The sequence below is a fragment of the Orycteropus afer genome, unplaced genomic scaffold (genome assembly GCF_000298275.1).
Source record: "Orycteropus afer afer isolate SDZICR_OR568_19922 unplaced genomic scaffold, OryAfe1.0 scaffold00064, whole genome shotgun sequence".
NCBI classification, from domain to species: Eukaryota; Metazoa; Chordata; class Mammalia; order Tubulidentata; family Orycteropodidae; genus Orycteropus; species Orycteropus afer.
The window spans coordinates 4,388,112-4,411,700 of record NW_006921651.1 but is presented as its reverse complement, the minus strand read 5'-3'; the positions used below and the strand labels follow the sequence as shown (position 1 = coordinate 4,411,700).

Genomic DNA, 23,589 nt, shown 5'->3' with positions numbered 1-23,589 from the left:
ATGATATTATTCGATGATTTTTGCATTCTGTTGGATCACCTTTCTTTGGAGTGGGTCCAGCTATGGGATCTCTTCCAGTCAGTTGGCCAGGTAGCTGTTTTCCAAATTTTTTGGCATAGACGAGTAAGTGCCTCCAGCACAGAATCTGTTTGAAGCATCTCAGTGGGTGTTTTGTCAATTCCTGGAGCCTTGTTTTTTTTGCCAATTCCTTCAGTGCAGCTTTGACTTCTTCCTTCTTTACTATTGGTTCTTGATCATATGCTGCTTCCTGAAATGATTGAATGTCGACCAGTTCTTTTTGGTTCAGTGACTGTGTATTCCTTCCATCTTCTTTTGATGCTTTCCATGTCGTTCAGTATTTTGCCCATAGAATCCTTCAGTATTGCAACTCAAGGCTTGAATTTTTTCTTTAGTTCTTTCAGCTTGAGAAATGCTGAGTGTGTTCTTCCCTTTTGATTTTCTAACTCTGGATCTTTGCACATTTCATTATAATACTTTATTTTCTTGAGCCACCTTTTGAAATCTTATGTTCAGCTCCTTTATTTCACCATTTTTTCTTTCACTTAGGTACTTTCAGTTCAAGAGCAAGTTTCAGAGTCTCTTCTGACATCCATTTGGTCTTTTCTTCCTTTCCTGTCTTTTCCTTTCTTCATGTATGATGTTCTTGATGTCATCCCACAACTCATCTTGTCTTTGGTCACTGGTGTTCATTGTGTCAAATCTCTTCTTCAGATGGTTTCCAAATTCAGGTAGGATATACTTAAGGTCCTGTTTTGGCTTTCCTGGACTTGTTTTAATTTTCTTTAGCTTCAACTTGAACTTGCATATGAGCAATTGATGGTCTGTTCCATAGTCAGCTCCTACCCTTGTTATGACTCATGATATTGAGTTGTTCTATGACCTCTTTGCATAGATGTAGTCAATTTGAGTTCTGTGTATTCCTTCTGATGAAGTCCACATGTGTGGTAGTTAAGGTTGTGTGTCAACTTGGCTGGGCCTGGTTGAGTGGCTAGGCAGCTGGTGGTAGTATTCCCCATGATGAGACTGGTAAAGAACTCCATGGTGGAATCTACTGTGAGCAGCTGAGTAACTGCCTTAGGGCTATGGTCTGATTCCTGTATATAAAGAGAAGCCTTGGGAATGGTCTCTAGCCCATGGCACGCTTGAACCCTGCATGTAGCCGTGTCATTGTTCAGCAGCCTGCTGTGCTGTGGGACTTCTGATGGACTTGAATTAATGGCCTGCCGTACGGTTTGGTAATATTGGGACTGTGCCTTGTTCCTTGTCAACCTTGGGTTTGTCAGTTTCAGCAACCAGTAGCTGAGTGAAGAAAAGCCTCCAACTTCAGTGGGCCAGAAGCAGGAGGCAGAGCTGAAGCCCAAGGTTGAGGGGCTTTAACCCAGCCCCTAGAGCCTGGCACATTGAACTCGGACTTAAAGCCTCCAAACTGTAAAAGAATAAACTCTTGTTTGCTCAAGCCACCCCATTTGTGGTATATTTCTGTCATAGTGGCACAAAGTAACCAAAACAACATGTATAGTCATTGTTTATGTTTCTGAGAAAGGTATTTGCAGTGAATAAGTCATTGGTCTTGCAAACTTTTATTGTTCAATCTTCAGCATAATTTCTATCACGAAGGTCATATTTACCAACTACCGATTCTTCTGTTTCCAACTTTCACATTCCAATCACCAGCAATAAATCGGTACATCTTGATTGCATGTTTGATCAATTTGTACTGCAGAAGTTGGTAAAAGTATTATGCATAGTAGATGTTTAGTAAGTATTTCTGGAATTCCTTCCTGTCATATCCTGATAGCTTTACTGTTTTAATGTTTCTTGATGGGATAAAGGCATCTTATGTTAAGAATACAAAGCTGGCTCTCCTGGAGGCCTCTAGAAGTTTAGGGTAGTTTAAGAAATAATTTATAAAGCGTCAATCCAGAAAATTTCTCAAAAGTGCCCCAACAATCTCTAGCAAGAATGTAACATTCTTCAAAGTCAAATGTTCTGACTATGTTCAGTCAGGTCTAATTATGTTCCCTCCTTTTTTTTCTTTTCTATTCTTGTTAACTTTCTCTTTCTTGAGGAGGATTTCTAAATAATCAAAATTGTGAGGTTGGTTTTACATGCCCCCAAGGTTTTCCTATACTAAGAAATTCCATTTTTTTTCATATTTTAACCTAGGGAGAAAATCAAATATTTTTTCTAAGTACTGTTCTAGGCAGCAACGCAAATCCTGTGGTGGTTCAGTTGGGAGTACTAAAAGAGTATTTCAACTTTACTTCAGAGGTTTGTATAGAAGCAGCTTCAAAAATAACCTACCTTTCAGTCTGCTTACTAGGGATTCTCTGCTGTAAGCAGGTGGACATGAGAGTTTAAAGCTTTTCAAAAATTATATCACTGTCACTGTCCAGTTTCCTGGAGCTGACATGGCAGAATAAGTGCAGTCTATAAATTGATGTTGTAACTGTGGTTCCAAATCAAGGCTGTTATTCTAGCAGCATTCATTTTTTTAACTTGAGCCTCCTTTATTATTTCATTGAGTAGGTTAAAAAAAGGGGGAGGAACGGGAATCTGAAACATTGTGTTTAACAAACTAGTTTCCCAGATTTATCTGTAAACCTAAAGGCCTCACAGGAGAGATTTAGGGACACTTGACTTTGAAAAATTTGACATTCTTGCTAGAGATTGTTGGGGTACTTCTGAGAAATTTTCTGGATTGATGGTTTTTGAATTGTTTCTTGAACTACCTTGAACTTCTAGAGACTTCTAGGAAAGCCAGGGTGGAAAGTCTTGGTTCTAAAAAGTTAAATCATAGCTCTAACCTTACCACGTACTGATTTGAGCACGGATATGCTCTGGATGTTACTGTGATGCTGGACATGTTTCAGCAGAGCTTCCAGACTAAGATGGACCAGGAAGAAAGGCCTGGTGATACACTTGTGAAAATCACCCTTTGAAAACCTTATGGGTCACAGTAGTCCAGTCGCCAGTCAATAATTTGGGATGGTGCAGGAGGCATTTCTTTTTGTTGTAATGGGGTTGCCATGAATTGGGAGCCAACTTGATGGCAGCTAACAACAATACAGTGGTCTGAGTAAACAGATATTAACCAGACTTTTAACTGTTTCAGTAGGTTTGCCAGGATGGTGGATAAGAATATTTACATCATTCAAGGGGAGATTAACATTGTGGTTGGCGCCATCAAACGAAATGCCCGATGGAGCACCCACACCCCATTGGTAAGTGGGGAATGAGCTGATAGCCTGGTTACTGAGTTGTTATAGGGGATCTGATACATAGTTCAAATAGTAACCAAGCTCCCCGTAATAAAGAGAATGGTAAAAATTTAGAGTTGTTATTGATATCAAGAATCCTTATGTTTTAATCCAACCAGCATCAAAATTAATAGACTGCCTTTTTATTTTCTGGGACCTGAAAGATGACTCTATTCTTCATCAGGCTGTTTTTATAAACAACCTAAACTAGTATTTACGCAAAATGCAATGCACTGCTGTCCAGTCAGATCCGACTCACAGCAACCCCTCCTTGGGTTTCTGAGGCGGTATCACTGTGGAAGTAGATTGCTCAACCTTCATTTCGAGGAGTGGCCAGTGGGTTTGAACCTCCAGCCTTCTGGTTAGCACTCAGATGCCTTAGGCATTAAGCCACCAGAGCTCCCAAGCTAGTATTTAGGGCCTTTTTAATGCTTAAAAATGTCAGAAAAATTCTTTATCCTCTCATTCCCTAAGACTATAATTAGCTATCAGATTTATTTATATTAGCTTAGTTATTGATGCATAGATATGGCTTGGTAATTGGTATATCTTTCTGGGGGTTCAACAAACTTCCATGTATGAAGCAGGCCACATCTTGCCAGTCAGAGAAGTAGAAACTTACCTTTTGTAAAATTGGGTTTCTTTGTTGCCATCCTTATTTGTGTGTTCAAGGATTTATTTATGTACAATTAACAAAATAATGTTTGGCACAATTATAAATATACATTTTGAAATTTACAACTTGGTGAGAGTGCATATATATATATGTTTGGAAATTTTTCATATTTATTTATAAAAATGGGTTGTTCTAAAAGTGAGGGTGGAGTCAGGAATGTCTTTGAAATGATTATGTGTGGTGACATAATGAATGTGAAGGAAGAGAAGAGCTAGAATAGTACACTTATAAAGGACCTTGCAATCTGTGGTAACTTGAATACTGTGGTCGTGTTACAGATGAGTACTTCAGAATTCACTATTTTAGGTAAGCCCAGAGTATCTCTTATCAATAAGAACTTAAAGAACAGAACAATATAAACCATGGCTCACTTTCTTTTCCTCAGAAGGAAAACTGACTGGATTTTGTAGTTTGATTCAGGGAAAGAGGCCTTTATCTCTTTTGTTTATTTTTTTCTCTTTTGGCCCAATAAAGCCTTTGTTTTTAACCTGTGTGTTCTACAGGATGAAGAACGAGACCCTCTGCTGCATAGTTTCAGTCATCTAAAGGAAGTTTTAAACAATATAACAGGTAAGTCCCCACATCTAGGTAGAATTACTTATTCTGGCAAAAAAAAATAGAAATGTTTTGGTTTATTGAAGAGGTTTACTACCTTTTTCTGTAAAGGACCAGATAATAAATATTTTAGGCTTTGAGGGCTATATAATCTTTGTGCAACTACTCAACTGTGCCACTGTTGCTCAAAAGCAGTCATAGATAATATGTAAACGAATGAGTGAGGGTGTCCTGGAAAGTTTTCTTTACAAAAACAGGCTACCAGCCCGATTTGGCCCACGCATGCAGTTTGCCAACCTCTGATTTATTGCATTGCTGATTCTTTTCTCTGAATTCCTAGTAGAGGAGCACACTGCAGTTGGGATTCATCATTTATCCCAGTCAAAAGCTTCCTTCATTGGGTTATAAGAAAGTTCTTTTTGGTTATTTTTTGTTTTTATTTTAGCAGCCTTCTTTCCCTTCCTCACATATGCTGTGAGATTGGAAGTTGGTGGTACAAGTTTATATTTCTTGCAACAAAACCCTTCTCTTATGAGAACTCATCTGTTGCTGTTAGGGCCCTAGTTCTCTGTCATACAGATCTTTCAGCCTTTATGTGTTACCATCTAGAGCCACCAAAGTTGAGTCTGCTGCCTAATTTTCTTATATCCTTGCTTTGGGAATCCAAATTATCTGCTGCTCAGAACTGATAGAACCAGAGTATGCTGGGGAGCCAGTTCTGTCAGTGGCACTGGGAGCATAGCCTGGGGTTATCAAGCTATCCCTTAGAGTGAGGAGGGAGATAGTAGCGTTTTCCAGGGGCCAACAGCTGGGACAGATGTTGAAATGGTGCCTGCCAAGGTTGCCCATTGTTCTTGGTTTTTTTGCATATTACCTGCTTGAGAAAATGACAGAGTAGACCGAAATAGGGCATTGCATGCCAGATTGGTTCTGACCCCACAGTACTGGCTCCCAGGAGCAGGTTTATGGGTCAGCTGCCCCTGTGGTCCTGGACTCTGCAATCCATGACCAATTTCTTGTTTCTTCTACTGAAACAAACAGATTTTTCTGATTGGCAGTGTCAGGAGGACTGCTTTCCTGGAAGCCTGTTAATGGTAGGAGGCTGGGAAAGGGTTTTGAGCTTGGAGAGAGAAATGAAGGGACTGTGCTCAGGCTGTGTGATGGGAATAGTGTATCATTTAGATTCAAGGGAGGGATGGCAGAAATTCTAGGACTTCTTCTACCCAGTTTAACTCATGAAACTGACTTGGGCTTTGTCCTTTTTTATAAAGGTTTTCTACTGCTATCTTTGTTGGAAGCATATCACTATTAGAAATGAGTGGCTCATTGGTCATTGTCAGTAAACCAAAATGATTTTCTTTTCTTGTAAGCAGATGGTCTTTGAAGTACATAAGCACTACTTACTTCTCTAGGGGTATTATCTGATCATTATGAAGAAAATAAGTCTATTGTCTCCAGTAAATTGGCTAAATCCATACCAGTATTCCATGATATTTCCAATCACCTCGTATGCATGTGAGAGCTGGACAATGAATAGGGAAGACCGAAGAAGAGTTGATGCTTTTGAGTTGTGGTGCTGGCGAAGAATGCTGAAAGTACCATGGACTGCTAAAAGAACTAACAGATCTGTCCTGGAGGAAGTGCAGCCAGAATGCTCCTTGGAAGCAAGAATGGCCAGACTTCGTCTCACCTATTTTGGTCATGTTGTAAGAAGGGACCATTCCCTGGAGAAGGATGTCATGCTTGGTAGGGTGGAGGGTCGACGAAAGAGGGGGAGGCCTTCAACGAGATGGATTGATACAGTGGCTGCGATGATGGGCTCGAGTATAGCAGGGATTGTGGGGCTGGTGCGGGATCGGGCAGTGTTTCGTTCTGCTGTGCATGGGGTCGCTATGAGTCGGAAATGACTCGACGGCACTTAACAACAACAACAACAACAATTCTCATAGTTAGAAGCTTTTGTGGTGTAGTGGTTAATGGATTCAACTGCTAACCTATAGGTCGGCAGTTTGAATCCACCAGCTACTTCATGGGAGAAGGATGAAGTAGTCTGCTTACATAAAGATTTATAGTCTTGAAAACTGTATGGGGCAATTCTACTCTGTCCTATAGGGCCATTGTGAACTGGAATTGACTTGATGGCAGTGGGTTTTTTTTTTGGTTTATTCTCATAGTCATGTATCTCTGGACTGTAGTTGCATTCATTATTTGTCCACACTGCATGATAACTGCATGTTCTGCTGCATTTAGAGTAATAGAATATTCTAATACCAAATCTAAAGAGGGGTTGCACTTGGGAGATACAGGCTCTCTGAGACTGATGTTTGCATGTTGAGCTTTGAATAAAGCCTTAGCTCACGACAGTGAGAGAGACTTCCCTGCTGCCCCTTACATTTGGTCTTTAAGTCCTTTTGAAAATTTTTTTGAGGAGAAGGTTATTTTGAAGTAGTTAAAGCAGGTAAATTGTTACTAGGGACTGGGTGTGGGGCATAGAAGAGTGACTGCTAATAGGTACAGGTTTCTTTTGGGGTGATGCAAATGTTCTGGAATTATGTAGTTGTGATTGTTGCCCAACTTTGTGACTATACTAATAATAACCAATACACTGTACATTTTAACAGTGTGACTTTTATTATATGTGAATTACAGCTTTTAATTTTTTTTGTTTTTTTAAAGCAGGTATAGACTAGAATAAGGATGGGATTCCACAGTTCTCTCTTAGGGCTCAGAGCCATTAAGGGAGGTCTCTGACTGTGGTCTCTGCTGTATTTTGAACCCATTGCCCAGCAAAGGCAGCATGAGGCTCTGTTCAGCCTCCTGGCCCAGTTTGTCCTTTTTATGTCTCTCTCATTAACTTACAGAAGCACATGGCTTTTATATTTAAATTTATTCAAGCTGTAATCTTTGACATTTGAGTTAGCTTTTAGTACAGTTTTGCATTTATAGTAATATATATTATGTATTTTCTCTATCCCCAAAGAATCCATTTTAATCTTTTCCGGATGCAAATTTCAGGCTGTCTTGTCCCATCTCCCCTCTCTTGCTCTCTTTCCCCTCCCCCCACAGAGTGTGTTTGATCAGGTGTGGCAGGAATATCCACTGTCAAGCTGCGCCCTTTATATTAGTCAATATTATCCTTCTCCCCCCTCCCTGTCTGTCTGCCCCTTTGGGCTTTCCCAGTTGATTTATAATTTTGGAATTCTCATCGGAGTCTATAATACAGTTTGTTCATTATTTAACCAAAACCTGTTTAATGAGCAGAGAGAGGCAATGTAAATGTTAGGCATGTTGCAGTGATGTACCTTTGTGCTTTTCAAAGCGGGTGGGTAGTTAACTCTGTGCTGCCTGCAGGGCTGGGGTGCCCTGGCCTTAGGGGCAGAGGGTCCACTGCCTCTCCCTTACATTCCAAAGATCCATTTCCTTTTCTCCTTTTAGCAAACTTGTGGGGGGTCTTCCATGTTGGAGTTAGGTTCATTCTTATAGCTAGACTGAGTGGGTAAGGTGTTTAGCATGGGATAGAAGAATGGGACACAAAGCAAAATATAGGCATTCCCTGGATTACAAACATCTGACTTAAGTACAGTCCATAGTTAAGACCAACCCCTGTAAATCTCATTATATTAAACATTTGAGATACATACAATGGTTTGTAATAACAAATGGTTACTACTTTGTGACATGCACCAAAACATTATTATTACTGAGTTACTATTTTAAAGATGTTTGAGTGTATTATACACAGAAATGTACACTATATACTAAGACAAACATTTGACTAACTGACTTTTTAGATGTGAACTCTACCTAACTGTTCTGACTTACGTACAGATTCCACTTAAAGACCGATTTAGGAATGAAACACCTTCATAATTCAGGGACTGCCTGTACCATAAGACTTGATGATGCTTTTAATTTTAGATCTGAAGAGAATAGACAGTTTAGAAGACTGCTGCTAGCCAAAGCTACCTTTGCCCTTGGTCTTTAGACTTAGATCATTACAAAGAAATTATTTTGCATGGGACTCATTCTTTACATGAATGGGTGACAGGATCGTCTGATTTCCTCTCTGTTCACAAGGGGGAGGGAGAATCAACATTGGCATCAACAACCTCAGATTGATTCCTATGAGGCAGAGGTCACACAATGCCTCCTCTCTCCATCCTTTTACCAATCGTGACACCAACCATCCCTCTTACTCTCTACTTCTCTGCTGTTGTTGTTATGTGCTGTCGAGTCAGACCCAACTCATAGCGACCCCTCCTTGGGTTTCGAGGTGGTATCACGATAGAAGTAGATTGCCCAGCCTTCCTTCTGAGGAGTGGCTGATAGGTTTGAACTGCCAGCCTTCTGGTTAATAGTCAAGTGCCTTAGACACTACCCTACCAGAGCTACTACTTCTCTGCTAGGTTTGATAATTTGTTGTACAGACAATACTTGTGATATTGGGATTTATTAGGTTACAATTCAGGATCAGGATTGATTCAGGATATAGTCTTTCCATCATGACAGCCTCTTCTGAGCCGTGCCTACAGGCAGATCTCTCTTTCTCCTTGGCTTCGGGACCCTTGGGCCCTTGGGCCTCTTAGCCTGTTCCAGCCTCTGCCCTGGGGCTTGGGCAAGTGTTCCAAGGCTCTTTAGTTCTACTGATAAGTACCCAGAGGCATCTCACTCCACCAGCAAGCTTCCTGCCTGAAGGTACTCAGCTTTCTCTCTCTCTGAGTTGGAGAGTCTGGCTCTGCCAAATGTTTGGAGGAACCCTATTCCGCCAGCAAGTCTCCTGTCTAAAGGCACTGAGCTTTCTCGATCTGTGGGCTGGGAAGCCCACAGTGCAGTCTCCTAGTAGCCTCCTGGTTCTGTTGCTTCTGATGTTGCTGTTTCTCTGCCATTGCTTCTCACCATCTCTGATATTAAGCTTTCTAGCTCCTAGGTCTAGGGAAGTTTCCAGTGCAGGGAACCAGGATCCAGAGGACAAGGTCCACACCTGTCTCTTCTTGTAGTAGTCAGGTGCCCTCTTTCTATCTCTGGGACATACCATTTAAAGTAGCAGGATGGCAAAACTGACCAGTCCCCTCATTAGAGTTCCATGCACCTTATTCGCATGGTCCCATTCCCACAAGAGTGCCATCACCTTCTTTGTATTATTAGTAAGCTGTCCATTACCCTTGGGTGGTCCACAAGCACCTTATTTGCATAATCCCACTCAGTCATTTGGTGGACGTTAGGAGACCAAGGCAAGAAAGACCATACTATAAAAGTGATACATCCCACTGCATTCTCTGAGCGTTTGGAGTTGGAAAACCAGAGGCCTTTTGTTTAAAGCAAGAAGAGAGGAGCAGTTTAAAAGTATCACAACTAAGATCTTCTTTTTTTCCCTGAGATCTTCTCTTATGGGATCACCTATTAATGACTTTACAGCTTTCAGGGCCGCATGTGACTTTTTAGTGGTGTGTGTGTGTGTGTTGTGGGCAGGACTGAAAAAGGTGTTTAGCCTAAGACTGAGGTGTTCTTGAGGCCCAGGATTAGTCCCTATGTTAACTATGGAACTATGCCAGCTTCTTGGATCTTTTCTTTCTGAGATTACCCCCTATTTGGCTTATTGAGTTGCTTCTCATCAGTGGTTTTTAAACATCTGCTCCAAACCAGGCACTTTGCTTAGGGACTTATGCATTGGATCTGTAGTGGTAAACAAACAGTCACACTTCCTATCCTCATAGCCACTGGTGTTACAAGACTAGTTGCTCTAGCTGACCACAAAGCTTTGTGACTTCTCCTCTGTGCCATATGGCTCCCTATCAGGCATGGAATGGATGATAGTGAATGAGAACATCTGTTACCATCTCGTCTTATTCCCACTCTTTCCCTTGCATAACACACAAACATGCCAAAGAAATGAACAAAAATGATTGCTTATACATTTGCTTATTTGGCTTTCTCTTGTAGAGCTTTTATTCTGGCCAGAGTTTATGTATTCCCAAAGACATTGGTGGATTGCATAGAGTAATTCTGAATGATAGGATCTTTTTTTACTGAGCTTACTCATATAGCAAAATGTGGTGTGCTTGAGTACGAGAGGGAGAAGCAGGTGCTTGGAGAAAGTGGATGTGTCAGGAATTTATTTAAATATAGTTTATCCTGGACAAACACACCTGTAGAGTACTATCTGTCTCAAGCTTTGTGAATTTAGAGCCTGAGCTAAAAGGTTTGAGTCCATCTAGCCTCCAGAGGTTTGCAGAGCACATTTAAACAGAGTTGGGAAGCCAAGCTGGGAAGAACTATGACATAACACCTGTCTGTCCTAGAAATAACCTTCTAGGTAGAAGTAAAACTATTCTGGGATATCTCCTATCTCACATTTAATCTGTTTCATTTGGAAGATGGGGAGGTAGGGGGAAGAAAAGATTTTAGTAGTCATTGTCAGGAAAAAGATCAAGTAAGAGTACATTATTTGAAAGAAAAAATTGGCTAGAGTCATCATCTCTCACATGGAATGAAAACGTGCTTCATTTTTTCCATAGTGTCCTGTAAGAGAAGAAGGTTGATGAGTCATTAACCTTGCCCCACTTAGATTAAGCTTGTGAATTGTTCAAGATCTGACTAAATAGACTAAAAGAACCAGAGGAGTCCCTGGGTGGTGTAGATGGTTAATGCTTTTGGCTGCTAAGAAGAAGGTTTGCAGTTTGAGACCACCCAGAGGTGCCTTGGAAGAAAGTCCCCAGAATCTAACTCCAAAAAAAATAAATGATTGAAAGTCCTATGGAGCTCAGTTCTCCTCTGACACACATGGAGTTACCAGGAGTTAGAACTGACTGGACAGTAACTTCTAGAAAAGAATCAGATATGATAAAAGTTGGCAGAGCAATTCATGGAATGGGCTGAGTGTTAGAAGAAACAAGTGGGTTAAACTTATGTAAGTATCTATTTCCTGTGTCTTTGTTTAAATTTTCTTGTTCTGTAATAAGACTATATTAGTTTAGAGATTGTTAAGCAATATATTAATACGTGATTTAAATTTGACCCACAGTGACTTTGGCACATTAGAGTCTCGGTAGATTGCGTAGCTTCAGACCTGAGCATTCAATACATTAGAAACAGTAAAGGTACTATGATTCATTTGTTCCTCAGGTAATGTTCATATCAATAAGCTACATTTAAAGAGGACTGTATATTCATGACTTGCCTTTGTCATTTCTTTTGCTGAGGCCTTGCACCAGATAATCTCTGAACCCTCTTCACATCATATTTTTAAGCCAAGAAGTTGTTCCAACAATTTGTGTTTGAGGATAGAAAATGAAGACTCTCTGAGAAGTAGTAGCTCTTCATCATCAGTGTTTTCTTGTGTCCAGCTCTCGTTTTTCTTTTTTTTTTTTTCTCTCTAATGCCCATCAGAATTATAGGAAGTCTCTGGGTTACAAATGTCCAATTTACAGACAACTGGTACTTGCCCTTTAATTTTATGTAAATTTGCCCTCAGTTTGAAGCAATTGAACCAACCTCTACTCATGACAAATTCTTCATCACAGTCAACTTCACTTGGTGCACGTGCAGCTTTTAAAACACTGAAAAGCCATGGAGTCTTTCCTTGCACCAAAGTAAAGCTAAATAAGAACCAACCATATGCACCTGTTCTAACTCACTTATAAATTTGAAGTAAAGACAGCTTAGGAACTGATCTTGTTTGTAACCCAGGGACTGCTTGTAGTTTGCTGACAGTAGGATGGTGGATTTTCCACTGCATTTATCTGAGAGAGGATTGTAACAAAGAAGAATTAATAGCTTAGCTCCCAAAATTGAAGGCAAAGAAACCCAATTTCTTTCTGGCAGAAGTTAGGGGACAGTGTGACAATGTGGTCTGTGGTGGGTGTCAGAGTTGTTGGTACAACTGTCATTGGCATTGTCCTCTTCAGCATAGCTACCTTTTGAGGTCTGCAACTTCTCTTGGTGTGTACCCAACTTGCCAAGACAGCAGTCAGATGAGTAAAAAGAGGGAAAGTCAGCTGCTACTTTTTTTCTTTAAAGAAAAAAAAAAAAAAGGAAGCAGGCAGAATCCCTTTCTTCTATTCCACCCACTGAAACTCAGGACAAGTGCCAAGAGGGTTTCAGAAGACAAATGTTTGAAATCCAACATGCAGTTTTGATTAGGAGAGATATAAAGAGTTCATTTGTCTTAGCATTGCTCCCTCTAGCCACCTCTATGCTCATAGATGCTTAATCTATCACCCCAATATCTGAAGTGATTTTTGGTATGTTTGTAGAGAGGGTGAGGGCATTTGTCTTGTCTCTCCTGGTACCCATTAGGAGACAGTGCTGTGTATAGAGCAAAACGGAGAGTATATAATTTCAGCTCAGATCACCTCATTAAGAGAGGATGGTAAATGGAGAGTAGTGGCTACCTTAGACTCTCCATTTTGCTTCAGGAAAACAGGAAATAATATGCTCCTCACTAGTTTTGAACCCTTTATTCCTTTCTTTTGTTCATTGGAGAGCCTAAAGGACTTAGATGGACAAGCACTCCTGGCTGCCTGTTGGCTGCCTTTTCATTGCATGCCTCTCTGTAACACCAGCCTTCTGTTTCCACTGTTACCACTGTAGGTTGAGTTGTGAAGGGCTGCCACATGTGCACAGATCACAACTGACCTTTCCTTGTTCCACGCTTATTGAGCAATTATTTGCCCACTTGTGGAACTCACATTATTGCCTTGAGTTTCTGGCCCTGTGTGAAGTGGGAGCATCCAGGAAGTGGCCTGATAGACTGTACATCAGAGGGCAATAAATTGGCATTTGATTTGGTGGAAAGGCAGGGCCAGATGCAGTGTGAGAGCGAGGGTTTTTCTGCAGTTACCCATGCAGCTTGCTTCCAGGTGTCCTGGAAAACGGCTTGGGAACTAGAGGCTAAGAGTAGTTGGGGACATTAATTGAGGAGGAAAGGATCAAAAGAACTTCACTATTATCTATGAAGGGACCTGAATTGGGAACAATCCTCTTCAAGTAGAGGCACAAAAGATTTTCCTGACTCTGATAGCAGTTTTTTCTACTGACTACTGATTCTTCCTTTTCAGGTGAAATGAGTTATTAATTGGCAAAAAATCTAAAAACTTGGAAGACTTATGACAAAGGGTTGCAGAATAGGAAAACCGCATTCCACATGAGTTTTTTTTTATGAAGGTTCATTCTTCTCTTTGGAAATATAACAAGCTTAAAAGAACTGGTACCACATTGATGATAAAGTGTGAGTTGTGATGGTGTTATGACTGCTCTGCTGTGGATTAGAGTGGTATTATTCAGACTGCAGGTTGTATTCCATTAGTGGATTGTGATACCATTTTAATGAGTTGTGCAGCATTTTTTCCTCAATTTTTTTTATTATAAAAAGTTTTCAAACATACTGAAAATGGAAAGAATGCTATAGTCACCTAACCTCCCATAACCCACATTTAGATAGTCAAGATTATTAACATTTAGTCATGTTTACTTTATCCATATCCAAGTGTATTATTTTTTCATGAGCCATTTTAAAATAAGTTGCAGACATTGTGACTTTTCATCCCTAAATACTTCAGCATTCATCCTAAATGTTAGGATGTTCTTCTACATAATCACAATATCATTATTACACTTAAGAAACTTAACAATAATTTGCCAGTATCAACTACTATCCAGCTTATATTAAACATTACCTGTTTGTTCCCCAAATGCCTTTTGTAGCTGGTTTTACAAACCAAAAGCCATGCAAAATTCTCATTTTATCAGATAATTTTGTCTCTATAGACATTTTAAATCTAATACCGTCTTCTTTATTCCCCTCCCTTCCTCCTTTTTTTCTTGGCACTGACTTTTTTAAAAAAATTTTTTCTATTTTTTCAGTGTTTCCTTCCCCACCCCACCCCTCATAACCAACAGAGAAAATTTCTTTCCTTGTATAAACTTTCCCTTGACTTTTTTACAATAATGAACTAATACAATATTTGTCCTTCTGTAATTGACTTATTTTACTCTGGCACTGACTTTTTGAAGAGACCAAGCCATTTTTCTTTAGAATGTTCTACATTCTGTGTTTGTCTGTGTCCTTGTGGTGTCATTTAACTTATTCCTCTGTCTTATATATTTTTCTGTATACTAAAAGTTAGAATTAAAGATTTGATTAGATTCAGATTAGATATTTTTGGTGAGAATACTTCATAGGCAGTATTGTGTATTTTATGTTGTATCACTGAGGAGGCACATACTGTCTGGTTATCTCTCTGTTGTTGATGCTAACTGTGATTCCTTGATTCTGGTGGTACTGCCGTACCTTCTCATTCTAAACATACATTTAGTTTTCCCTTTGTAGTTAGTAAGTGATCTGTGAGGTAGTAATTTGGCATCTTGTGACTATGCTGTTCTCTAATGTCCTTTTACCTATTGATCATCCACTGGTGAATCTTTACCTGAATCATTTATTTCATTAGATACTGCAGAATGATGATTTTTCTAAGGTTGTCATTCGTTCTACATTTTTTAGCTGGCATTCTCTGTAAAGAACTGCTTTACCTCATCAATTGGAAGATAAACCACAGTTTCTTCTAAAAAGGCAGGGTAAATGCTTAATTATTTCCTTTTAATTGCCAGTTTTCAGAATAAGGAAGTAGTGTTAAGAATCACTACTAACCATGCTAAATGAGGCCTCCTCCCAGGTTTTTTTTTTTTTTTAATGGACTTGTGGAGAGATTGGGACTCTCATACACTGCTGGTGGGACTGTAAAATGGTATAACCACTGTGGAAAGCAGTATGGCGAGGCTGTAAAAAGTTGGAAATAAGCCAAATAAAAGAGGTATATAAGTTGAACATTTACCTGAGGTAGATATACTCCTTGAAGAGAACAATCATGGGAGAAAGAAGGGCTGTTTATGCACAGGGAGACAGCTTAGGGGGCAGGAGTGCATGAAGGGATGGACACAGGGAAAAGGTAACTATCAGGAGGAAGTGGGAGGGAAACTGTTGCATTGTGGTAAATTGTAGTCAATGTCATGAGACAACGTGTGTGTGAACTTCTGTATGGAAAGTGAATTTGCTCTGTAAACTTTCACCCAAATCACAATGAAAAAAAAAGAGAGAGACTTGCCTCTAGGCACAGCTGAACAGAAGCTGTTCTGATCAAAGAAACTGTATCCTGAGCAATACTGATCCTGATAAATGACCTGTTACTTCCCTAATAAACCCCATAATCATGAGTACTGTCTGTGATTTCTCTGTGGTGACTGCAGTGAGTTACTGAACCTAGCAGAGACATAGAGAATGATGTGCAAGGGACCACTGGTGTCAGAACTAGTAGAAGGTTGGAAAGTGGAGGCATGTCTCACCAAAGCCTTATAGGAATCAGCCTTGGGCTGTTGACACTGCTGGTGATTCTCTTTCCCCCTTGTGAAGTTAGAAGAGGTTAGACAATGTAGCACACATGCCCTTTTGATTTTTAGAAGGTCCCATTCATCTAGTTTCTCTTCTGGTGTTTGTGCATTTTGGGTTTTGCTTGATAGTCTTTTTATGCAATATATTAGGGCCCCTAAATTTGCCCCTAGTTTTTCCTTGAGGAACTTTATAGTTTTAGGTTTCACATTTAAGTCTTTGATCCATCTGGAGTTAGTTTTTGTATATGGTGTAAGGTACAGATCTTGTTTCATTTTTCTGCAAATGGATATTCAGTTTTGCCAGCACAATTTATTAAACAAACATTCTCTTCCCCATTTAATGGATTTTGGCCCTTTGTCAAAGATCAGCTGACCATAGGTCGATGGATCTGTTTCTGGGTTCTCAATTCTATTCCATTGATCCATGTGTCTGTCATTGTACCAATACCAGGCAGTTTTGACTACTGTGGCTATATAGTAGGTTTTGAGATCCGGCAGTGTGAGACCTCTTACTTTGCTCTTCTTCTTCAATAGTGCTTTGCTTATCTGAGGTCTCTTTCCTTTCCATATAAAGTTAGTGATTGGTTTTTCCATATCCTTAAAAAATGTTGATGGGGTCTGGATTGGGATTGCATTGAATGTATAGATGGCTTTGGGTAGAATTGACATTTTCAGAATGTTCAATCTTCCTATCCACGAGCATGGTATGTTCATCCATTTATGTAGTTCTCTTATGGTTTCTTGAAGTAGTTTTTTATAGTTTTCTTTGTACAGGTCTTTTGTGTCCCTAGTAAGATTTATTCCCAAGTATTTTACTTTTTTGGTAGTTACTGTAAATGGTATTGATTTCCTTATTTCTTTTTCAGCAATCTCTTTGCTGGTGTAGAAGAATCCAACTGATTTTTAGATGTTGATCTTGTAACCTGCCAGTATGCTAAATCTCTCAATTAGTTGCAGTAGATTTTTGACTGAGTCTCTTGGATTTCCTAGGTATAGGATCATATCATCAGCAAATAGGGATAGTTTGACTTCTTCCTTACCAATTTGGATGCCTTTGATTTCCCTTTCTAAGGCAAGTCTGTCTTGGGCCTCTGGTCCCAGGGCCTGGCCTCTCCCTTACTCAGGTAAGTGTTACAGAGCTCTTTTAGATCTGCCACTAGGTGCTCAGAGTGGCACTGTACTCCACCAGAAAGCCTCCTGCTTGAAGACACTCAGCTTTCTGGTTCCATGGGCCAGGAACCCTATTACACTGTCTCTGCTGCCAGAGTCTGCTGCCAGCACTGTTGCTCTGATGCTGCTTCTTGCCACCTCACAGAGTTCTACAGCTCGCTCTGTTTCCTGGGGTGAGGAGGTCCAGCGCAGGGATTTTGGATCCAAAGGATATGCTCCACTCCTGGCTCTTTCTTGATGGTATTGAGATCCCCCTTTCTGCCTCTGAGATGGTTCATTTTAAGCCTAATGGGTAGCAAAACTGACCAACCCTATGTTAGGGTCCCATATTCCTTATTTACATGGACCCATTCATATAAGAGTGGCATATACCTTATTTACATTATTAGCAAGCTACCCATTCCCCTTGATGGGCCATAAGCACCTCATATTTGCAGAGTCCCACGCAGTTGTCTGGTGGCAGTCGCCCAGACCATGGCTAGAAGAGTATATTAAGTAATTCACTGCACTACAATTACACATCATAAGGAAAAGCGTTGTGAAGTTTTTGCTTCAGTTGGAAATGTGTACCTCCTGGGTTGCAGTGTAAAATGTATTTCTTACTGTGGGTCATAGTCAGAGAAGTTTGAAAGCCCTGGGAGAGAGCTTATGATTTACTGTGTTCCAGCACTGGTTGGAATTTGTCTCTCTGCAATGTTATTTCTTGGGCAGATTCAGAGTGCCTCTCCCACAATTTTTTTGGCATTCTGTGAAGGACTCAGTGATTTACCTTAGCACTTCTGGGTTCATTCCTGTCTACTTTGGTTTCAGTAAAGCACTTCTGTTTAGATGATTGTTTCTCTCTGGACAAATCTGCTTTTGTAAGGCAGATCTTAATTTGAGCCCATTTGAATCATTGCAGTTCTAAAGTATGTTAGGAAAAGAAGTATTCTTCCCCACGGAAATAAGGATTATGGGTATAATTACAATTGACTAATCACTTTGCACCTTGTACCTTGATTCTTTTATATGATGTTAAACTGTTTAGGGAGAGGGGGATAGCACATTATGTTATAAGTGACCATTCTTTTGGGTCCTTTCCGTAGATTGACTAGGGAGTCATTTGTACTGGAAAAACTCCAAAATAGCATCTTGTTTTCCAAGAACTTTCCCTTAGTGGAAGTCCATATTTGTTTAACAAATATTTCTTGAGCACTTACTGTGTGCCAGACACTGAAATCAGACCTAATTTTCAAAAAGACTAATACAGTTTCATAAAATTTATAGTCTTAACAGGTTGATGATTTGAGAAGCTCTGGAATTTAAATGGACAGCTGGGCATTGGTTTGAAGTCCACCCAGTAGACCTTGGGAAAGTGTTTATGTCTTGGTTTGCTAAAAGAGAAGGTTCTAGGGTGGTCAGAAAAGTAGCAGCAATGATGGTACCTGCATTGTCCATCTTCTTCTTGCCTTCCACCCTAGCCCTGTCTGCCTGGCATTGCCCATGGAAATACTGTTTGCATGGCAGTGTTAAAATGCTATTTGCATGGCAGTGTTTCTAGCCGCTTTTGGACCTTGGATATTTTAGGGCTGGATTGGTCCATTTATATTGGCCTTTAATTAATCAATCTGTGAATCTAATCAAATTCGCCTTTGCAGTTGAGTCTTCTTAGGCTTGTTGGAATTTTGAAGTCTAGGGGCACAAAAAAGACATAGGTATTGACCTAAAGTGCTAAAAGAATGAGGAAGGCCCTTTCTCCAGCCAGGGTTGAATAGTCAAGCTCAGTTAAAAAAGTAACATGAGTGTTTTTCAGTAGCAACCTACTGTCTGTAGCCCAGGGCCTCTTGTGAGGAAATAAATATCAGCACTCATGTAACTTTGGCACAGGATCTGCTGTGATAACAAGCAGATCAGCCCATCATATTTATCATTTGGATCCCAGTGAAAAGCACCTTTATTTAGAAGTAGCCCTGGGGAACCTTGGGTCCTCAAGAGAGAATTCCACCTGTCCTTTGGAAAAGTATTCCTGGCATTTTTAAGAGCAGAGAGAGATAGCAAGGCAAAGAAGCAATTAAACAGTGGTTAAGGTCTTTGCAAAAGAGGAACTGGAGGGGCTGTAGAGCACAAGTATATTCTACAGAAGACCTGTTACCTATTATTTGTTTTATAGCTTATTGCTTGAACTTAAGTATAATTCTTTCTCCTTTACCCCTTTTTTTCTGGGTTGATCTACATCAAAGGAACATCATTAATTCCTACTACACACAGCAACAAACAAAAGCAATACACTATCATCGAGTCGGATCCGACTCATAGCGACCCCTCCTTGGGTTTCCAAGGCAGTATCACTACGGAAGTAGATTGCCCCACCTTCCTTCTGAGAGTGGCTGGTGGGTCTGAACCATCAGCCTTCTGGTTAGCAGTCAAATGCTTTAGGCACTATGCCACCAGAGCTCCCAAATTCCTACTATAGTGAAATACTTTTTATGACCAGAGCCTGGTGACTCTGACAGAGGATCCTGGTTCCTTTCTGGTGCAAGAAGAGAAGTTCTTGGTTCAACCTATATGGACAGAAGCATTGTGGAAAAAGTAGTCAAGGGAAAGTGGATTTCTGTTTTCAGAATCCAAATATGGTTCATTAATCCTCCCAAGTGAGCCTGAGATTAGCATCTTAATCAGTCTCATTGCAGAGGCTTTAAAGACTCATTCTGTTCTCTAAATTCTATAAAGGAGAAAATGAGCAGTGGCCACCTTTGGTAGAACTGTTTCGTATTTGAGAAATTGGAGATGTTGCCAAATTACTAAGTGAACCCGAGCAGGCTATAGGCTCAACAGTCAGCAAAACTGGATTGTGCCCATGAGATAAAGAAAGGTAGAGAATGGGACATCTTTATGTTGGTAATAGTCTTCTTCAAAAGCTCTAAAGGGAAGGGAAAAGATGGTTTGTTTCCCTAGAAAAGGTTGCTTTACTGCTGTCTAGAATGTGAGTTCACCCCCATTTCCCTTTTACCTACTTGGTATCAGGACATTTAATCAAATCACCTGATGGTAAATATGTTTTTAGTTTATTTATTTATTTACTTAATCATTCTTTCTATATATACAAGGAGCAATGGTGGTGTAGTGGTTAAGGCATTTGGCTGCTAACCAAAAGGTTGGCAGTTCAAACACACCAGCTGCTCTGCAGAAGAAAGATGAAGCAATCTGCTTCTGTAAAGATTTATAGCCTTCGAAACCCAATGAGGGTCAGAATCAACTTCCTGGCAGTGACTTTTTTTTTTTTTAAATATATGTACACATGCACGTGTGTGTGTGTGTGTGTATAAAATTATTTTTCTAAACTATTTGCAAACAAACAAAAAAAAAAACCGCAACTCACTGCTTTTGAATCAGATCTGACTCATAATGACCCCTCTTTGGGTTTCTGAGGTGGTATAACTAGTGAAGTAGATTGCCCAACCTTCCTTCTGAGGAGTGGCTGGTGGGTTTGAACTGCCAGCGTACTGGTTTGCAGTCAAATGCCTTAGGCATTATGCCACCAGAGCTCCTAAACTGTTTGAGAGTAGGTTATATAACATGACTCTTTATCTCTTAATTCTTCAGTGTAAGAAGACTACTCTCTTATGTAATCTTGGTACAGTTACCACATTTAAAATTTTAGCATTGATACAATAGTTTACTGTTCATATTCCAATTTTGTCAGTTGTTCCAATAATAAAATTTATAATTCTCCCCTACTTCAGTCAAGGATCACTTATTGCATAGTTGTCATATTCTTTGGTCTCCTTTAATCTGAAATAGTTCCTCAGCTTTTCTTTGTTCTTCATGACATTGGCATTTTTGATAAATACAAGCAATTTTTTTTTCCTCTACTGTTTTTTAAGAGAATGTTCCTCATTTTGGATTTGAATAATGTTTCTTTGTGATTAGATTCAAGTTATGCATCTGTAGTGGGAATCTACGTAACTGATGTCAAGTCCTCAGGATATCATACTTGGAGGTGTCCCTCACTTTTTTTTTCCCCAATATTTTATTGTTTTAAGTGAAAGTTTATATAGCACATTAGGTTCCCATTTAACAATTTTTATAAAAATTGTTCTGTGACATTGGCATTACCCCTCACTTTTGATGTTAAGTGTAATTGCCCAGTCAAGGTGTAATCTGGTTTCTTCACTGTATAGATAATATTTTGTCCTTGTAACTAATAGAAGTTCTGGTGGTGTAATGGTTAAGGCATTTGCTGCTAACCAGAAGGTCAGTGGTTCGAACCTACCATCTGCTCTGCAGAAGAAAGATGAGACAGTCTGCTTCCATAAAGATTTACAGCCTTGGAAACCCAGTGGGAGCCACTATGAGTCAGAATTGACTCAATGGCAATGAGTTTAGATTTTTTTTGGTTTTAACTAATAAGCAATATGTGGGGAGACACTTTAGAACCATATTTTGCTCCTCATCAAACTTTCTTCCCCAAGATTTATCATATATTGATGATTCTTGCACAGACCAAACTCAGGGCACAGTTAGGGCACACTTTGAGTGGTTTTTTAAAGTATTTGTTCTGAAAGGCCTTGTTCTTAGGTGTACACACAAACTGCCTCCGTAGCCTGCTTGTTTAAGAATTTCTCTTCCTATAAGAAACAGTTTCAAAAATATCTAGTAACTAAAAAGAGTTTTGAAAATTGGAGAAAGGTTTGGCTCCATGAGGCTTTGGGGTAGAGGAAGGGGGAGGGAGATTTGGTAATTTCCCAGAATGTGGCAGCATCACCCAGTGGATTTTTTTCTCCGTGCAACCAAAGCATAAATGTTTTTCTTCTAAGCCAGTCTGGGAACAGTCATGTGAAGTCAATTCCCTTCTTTTTTTTCCTTTCCCCTTCCTTTTAATAAGTAGGACTTATATGAATTCATCATTGTATTTCAACTTTTATTCTCATATCTATTTTGAAAACTTGATTTGGCTCATTGAAATCATCCACTTAAGCTTTTAAAAAATCTGTAATGTTTGGAAATGCCCATTGTCCAAGAGCTTTAAGGGAAAAGAGGTGAAAAAAGCATTTTCCCATTCTTACCCACTAGCACCTTTTTCTCTCCTTCCTCCTTATTCCTCTGTATCATTCCTTTTGCCTGTCTTTACTTTCTTTTCACTGCTTTGAAGGATAGGATTAGTATTAATATGCATGACTGAGCCTCCTTAAGAACAAAGAAAAGACAGGGAGAAAAAGAGATAGCACTCTCTTGAGTCTTGGGCTTTTTGCTGTTATTACTGTGGTGAATGGGCTAATGACATGACTATTACTAATGAAAACCTTAGCAGCTGTCAGTTAGGTTTTATTGAGAGAAATTTGTCCATGATTTTTTTTAAAAAAAGGTGAGAGAGAAATAGCGAATGAAAAGAAAATCAACTAGAGAAGCAGAAGGGAAAGGGAACAGAAAGGGACAGAAGAAAAGGAATTGGGGTGAGAGTGAGAGGATGGGAAAGAAGGACTAAGAACACAGAGCTGCTGAAATAGGAAAGTGGAAGTCACCTCTAACATTTACCTTTACTTAAACCAGAGTTTGGGCTTTCCCCTTTCAGTAGAGTGTGCTAAGATGTAGGATGAGGTGGGGTGACTAAACTGGTTCTGTCCTTGACTCTTTCGATCCATCTACCCAGAATTTAAAGGTTTGCCCTGTGCTAAGGTGACTTGATGGCCTAATCCTACTAGACAGAGGTGGAAGAGGCTATTAAGTGATGCTATTTGGCTGACTAGCATTAACAGAGTTATTTTTAACCTTCCATGTCAGTCCCTTCATTGTTCAGGGTCCTTCATTGGCCACCATGAGAGAAGTCAAAATTAGCAACTATATAAAATAAAGTACCTCTTGTCTCCCCAGTCACTTCCAAAATAAACAAGGAGTAATACTGTCCGTATTTTGTCTCACTTTACTCAGAAGGCTAGCAGTAGAGGAAGCATGGATTAGTGTGTAGTGATTTCTAGGCTCTGCCCTCTGGACAGATTCCCCTCTGAGTACTCAAGCTGAGTGACAGGACCATGTGGCGGGAGTGCAGCTGGAAGTATATCATCGGCAGATTTGGGTTGGGTAAATATAGCAGAAGCAGGATGTCAGTGTGGGAGATGGATTGTTCTGGGAAAGGAAGTGTTGTCTTTTGTCTGAGAAATAATTTCCTGCACTTCTCAAACTCTTGCTTTCTTCTTCTTCTTCTTCTTCTTCTTTTTGAGGGCAGAATGGGATTTGGCAAGGGTTGAGTACACTTGCTGTATTCTATCTCTGGGTGTCTGTCTTTTCCTACATTTGAAGTTGGAAGTAGAAATCAGATCGGTTGCAGCCAGTTAGGAAATGGACTCAGTAAACAGTAATACCAGTATTTCACAGTTCACTCTTTGGAGTCTTAAAGTACATATCTGCTTAGAGCTCTTTTTAAAAAGTAATTGTACTTTTAGTAAAACAGACAGGTTGAGAGGCCAAAATAATTACACAAAGAAAATCAACTCCACTGAAAGTCAGACATGAGGCACCAGCTGGCAGGAAACAGCTGGGATGTTTCTG

The 23,589-nt window shown here is 39.8% G+C and overlaps 1 protein-coding gene across 1 annotated transcript in view; it reads left to right on the top strand.

The window, feature by feature from the left end:
- The first annotated feature begins 3,149 nt into the window (after positions 1 to 3,149).
- Positions 3,150 to 23,589, top strand: part of GBF1 (golgi brefeldin A resistant guanine nucleotide exchange factor 1) — a 112,035-nt gene continuing 91,595 nt past the window's right edge. The window contains exons 1-2 of the mRNA XM_042780831.1: positions 3,150 to 3,245; positions 4,461 to 4,527. Of these exons, the coding sequence (XP_042636765.1) occupies positions 3,150 to 3,245; positions 4,461 to 4,527 (163 nt within the window). The remainder of the gene's footprint in view (positions 3,246 to 4,460; positions 4,528 to 23,589) is intronic.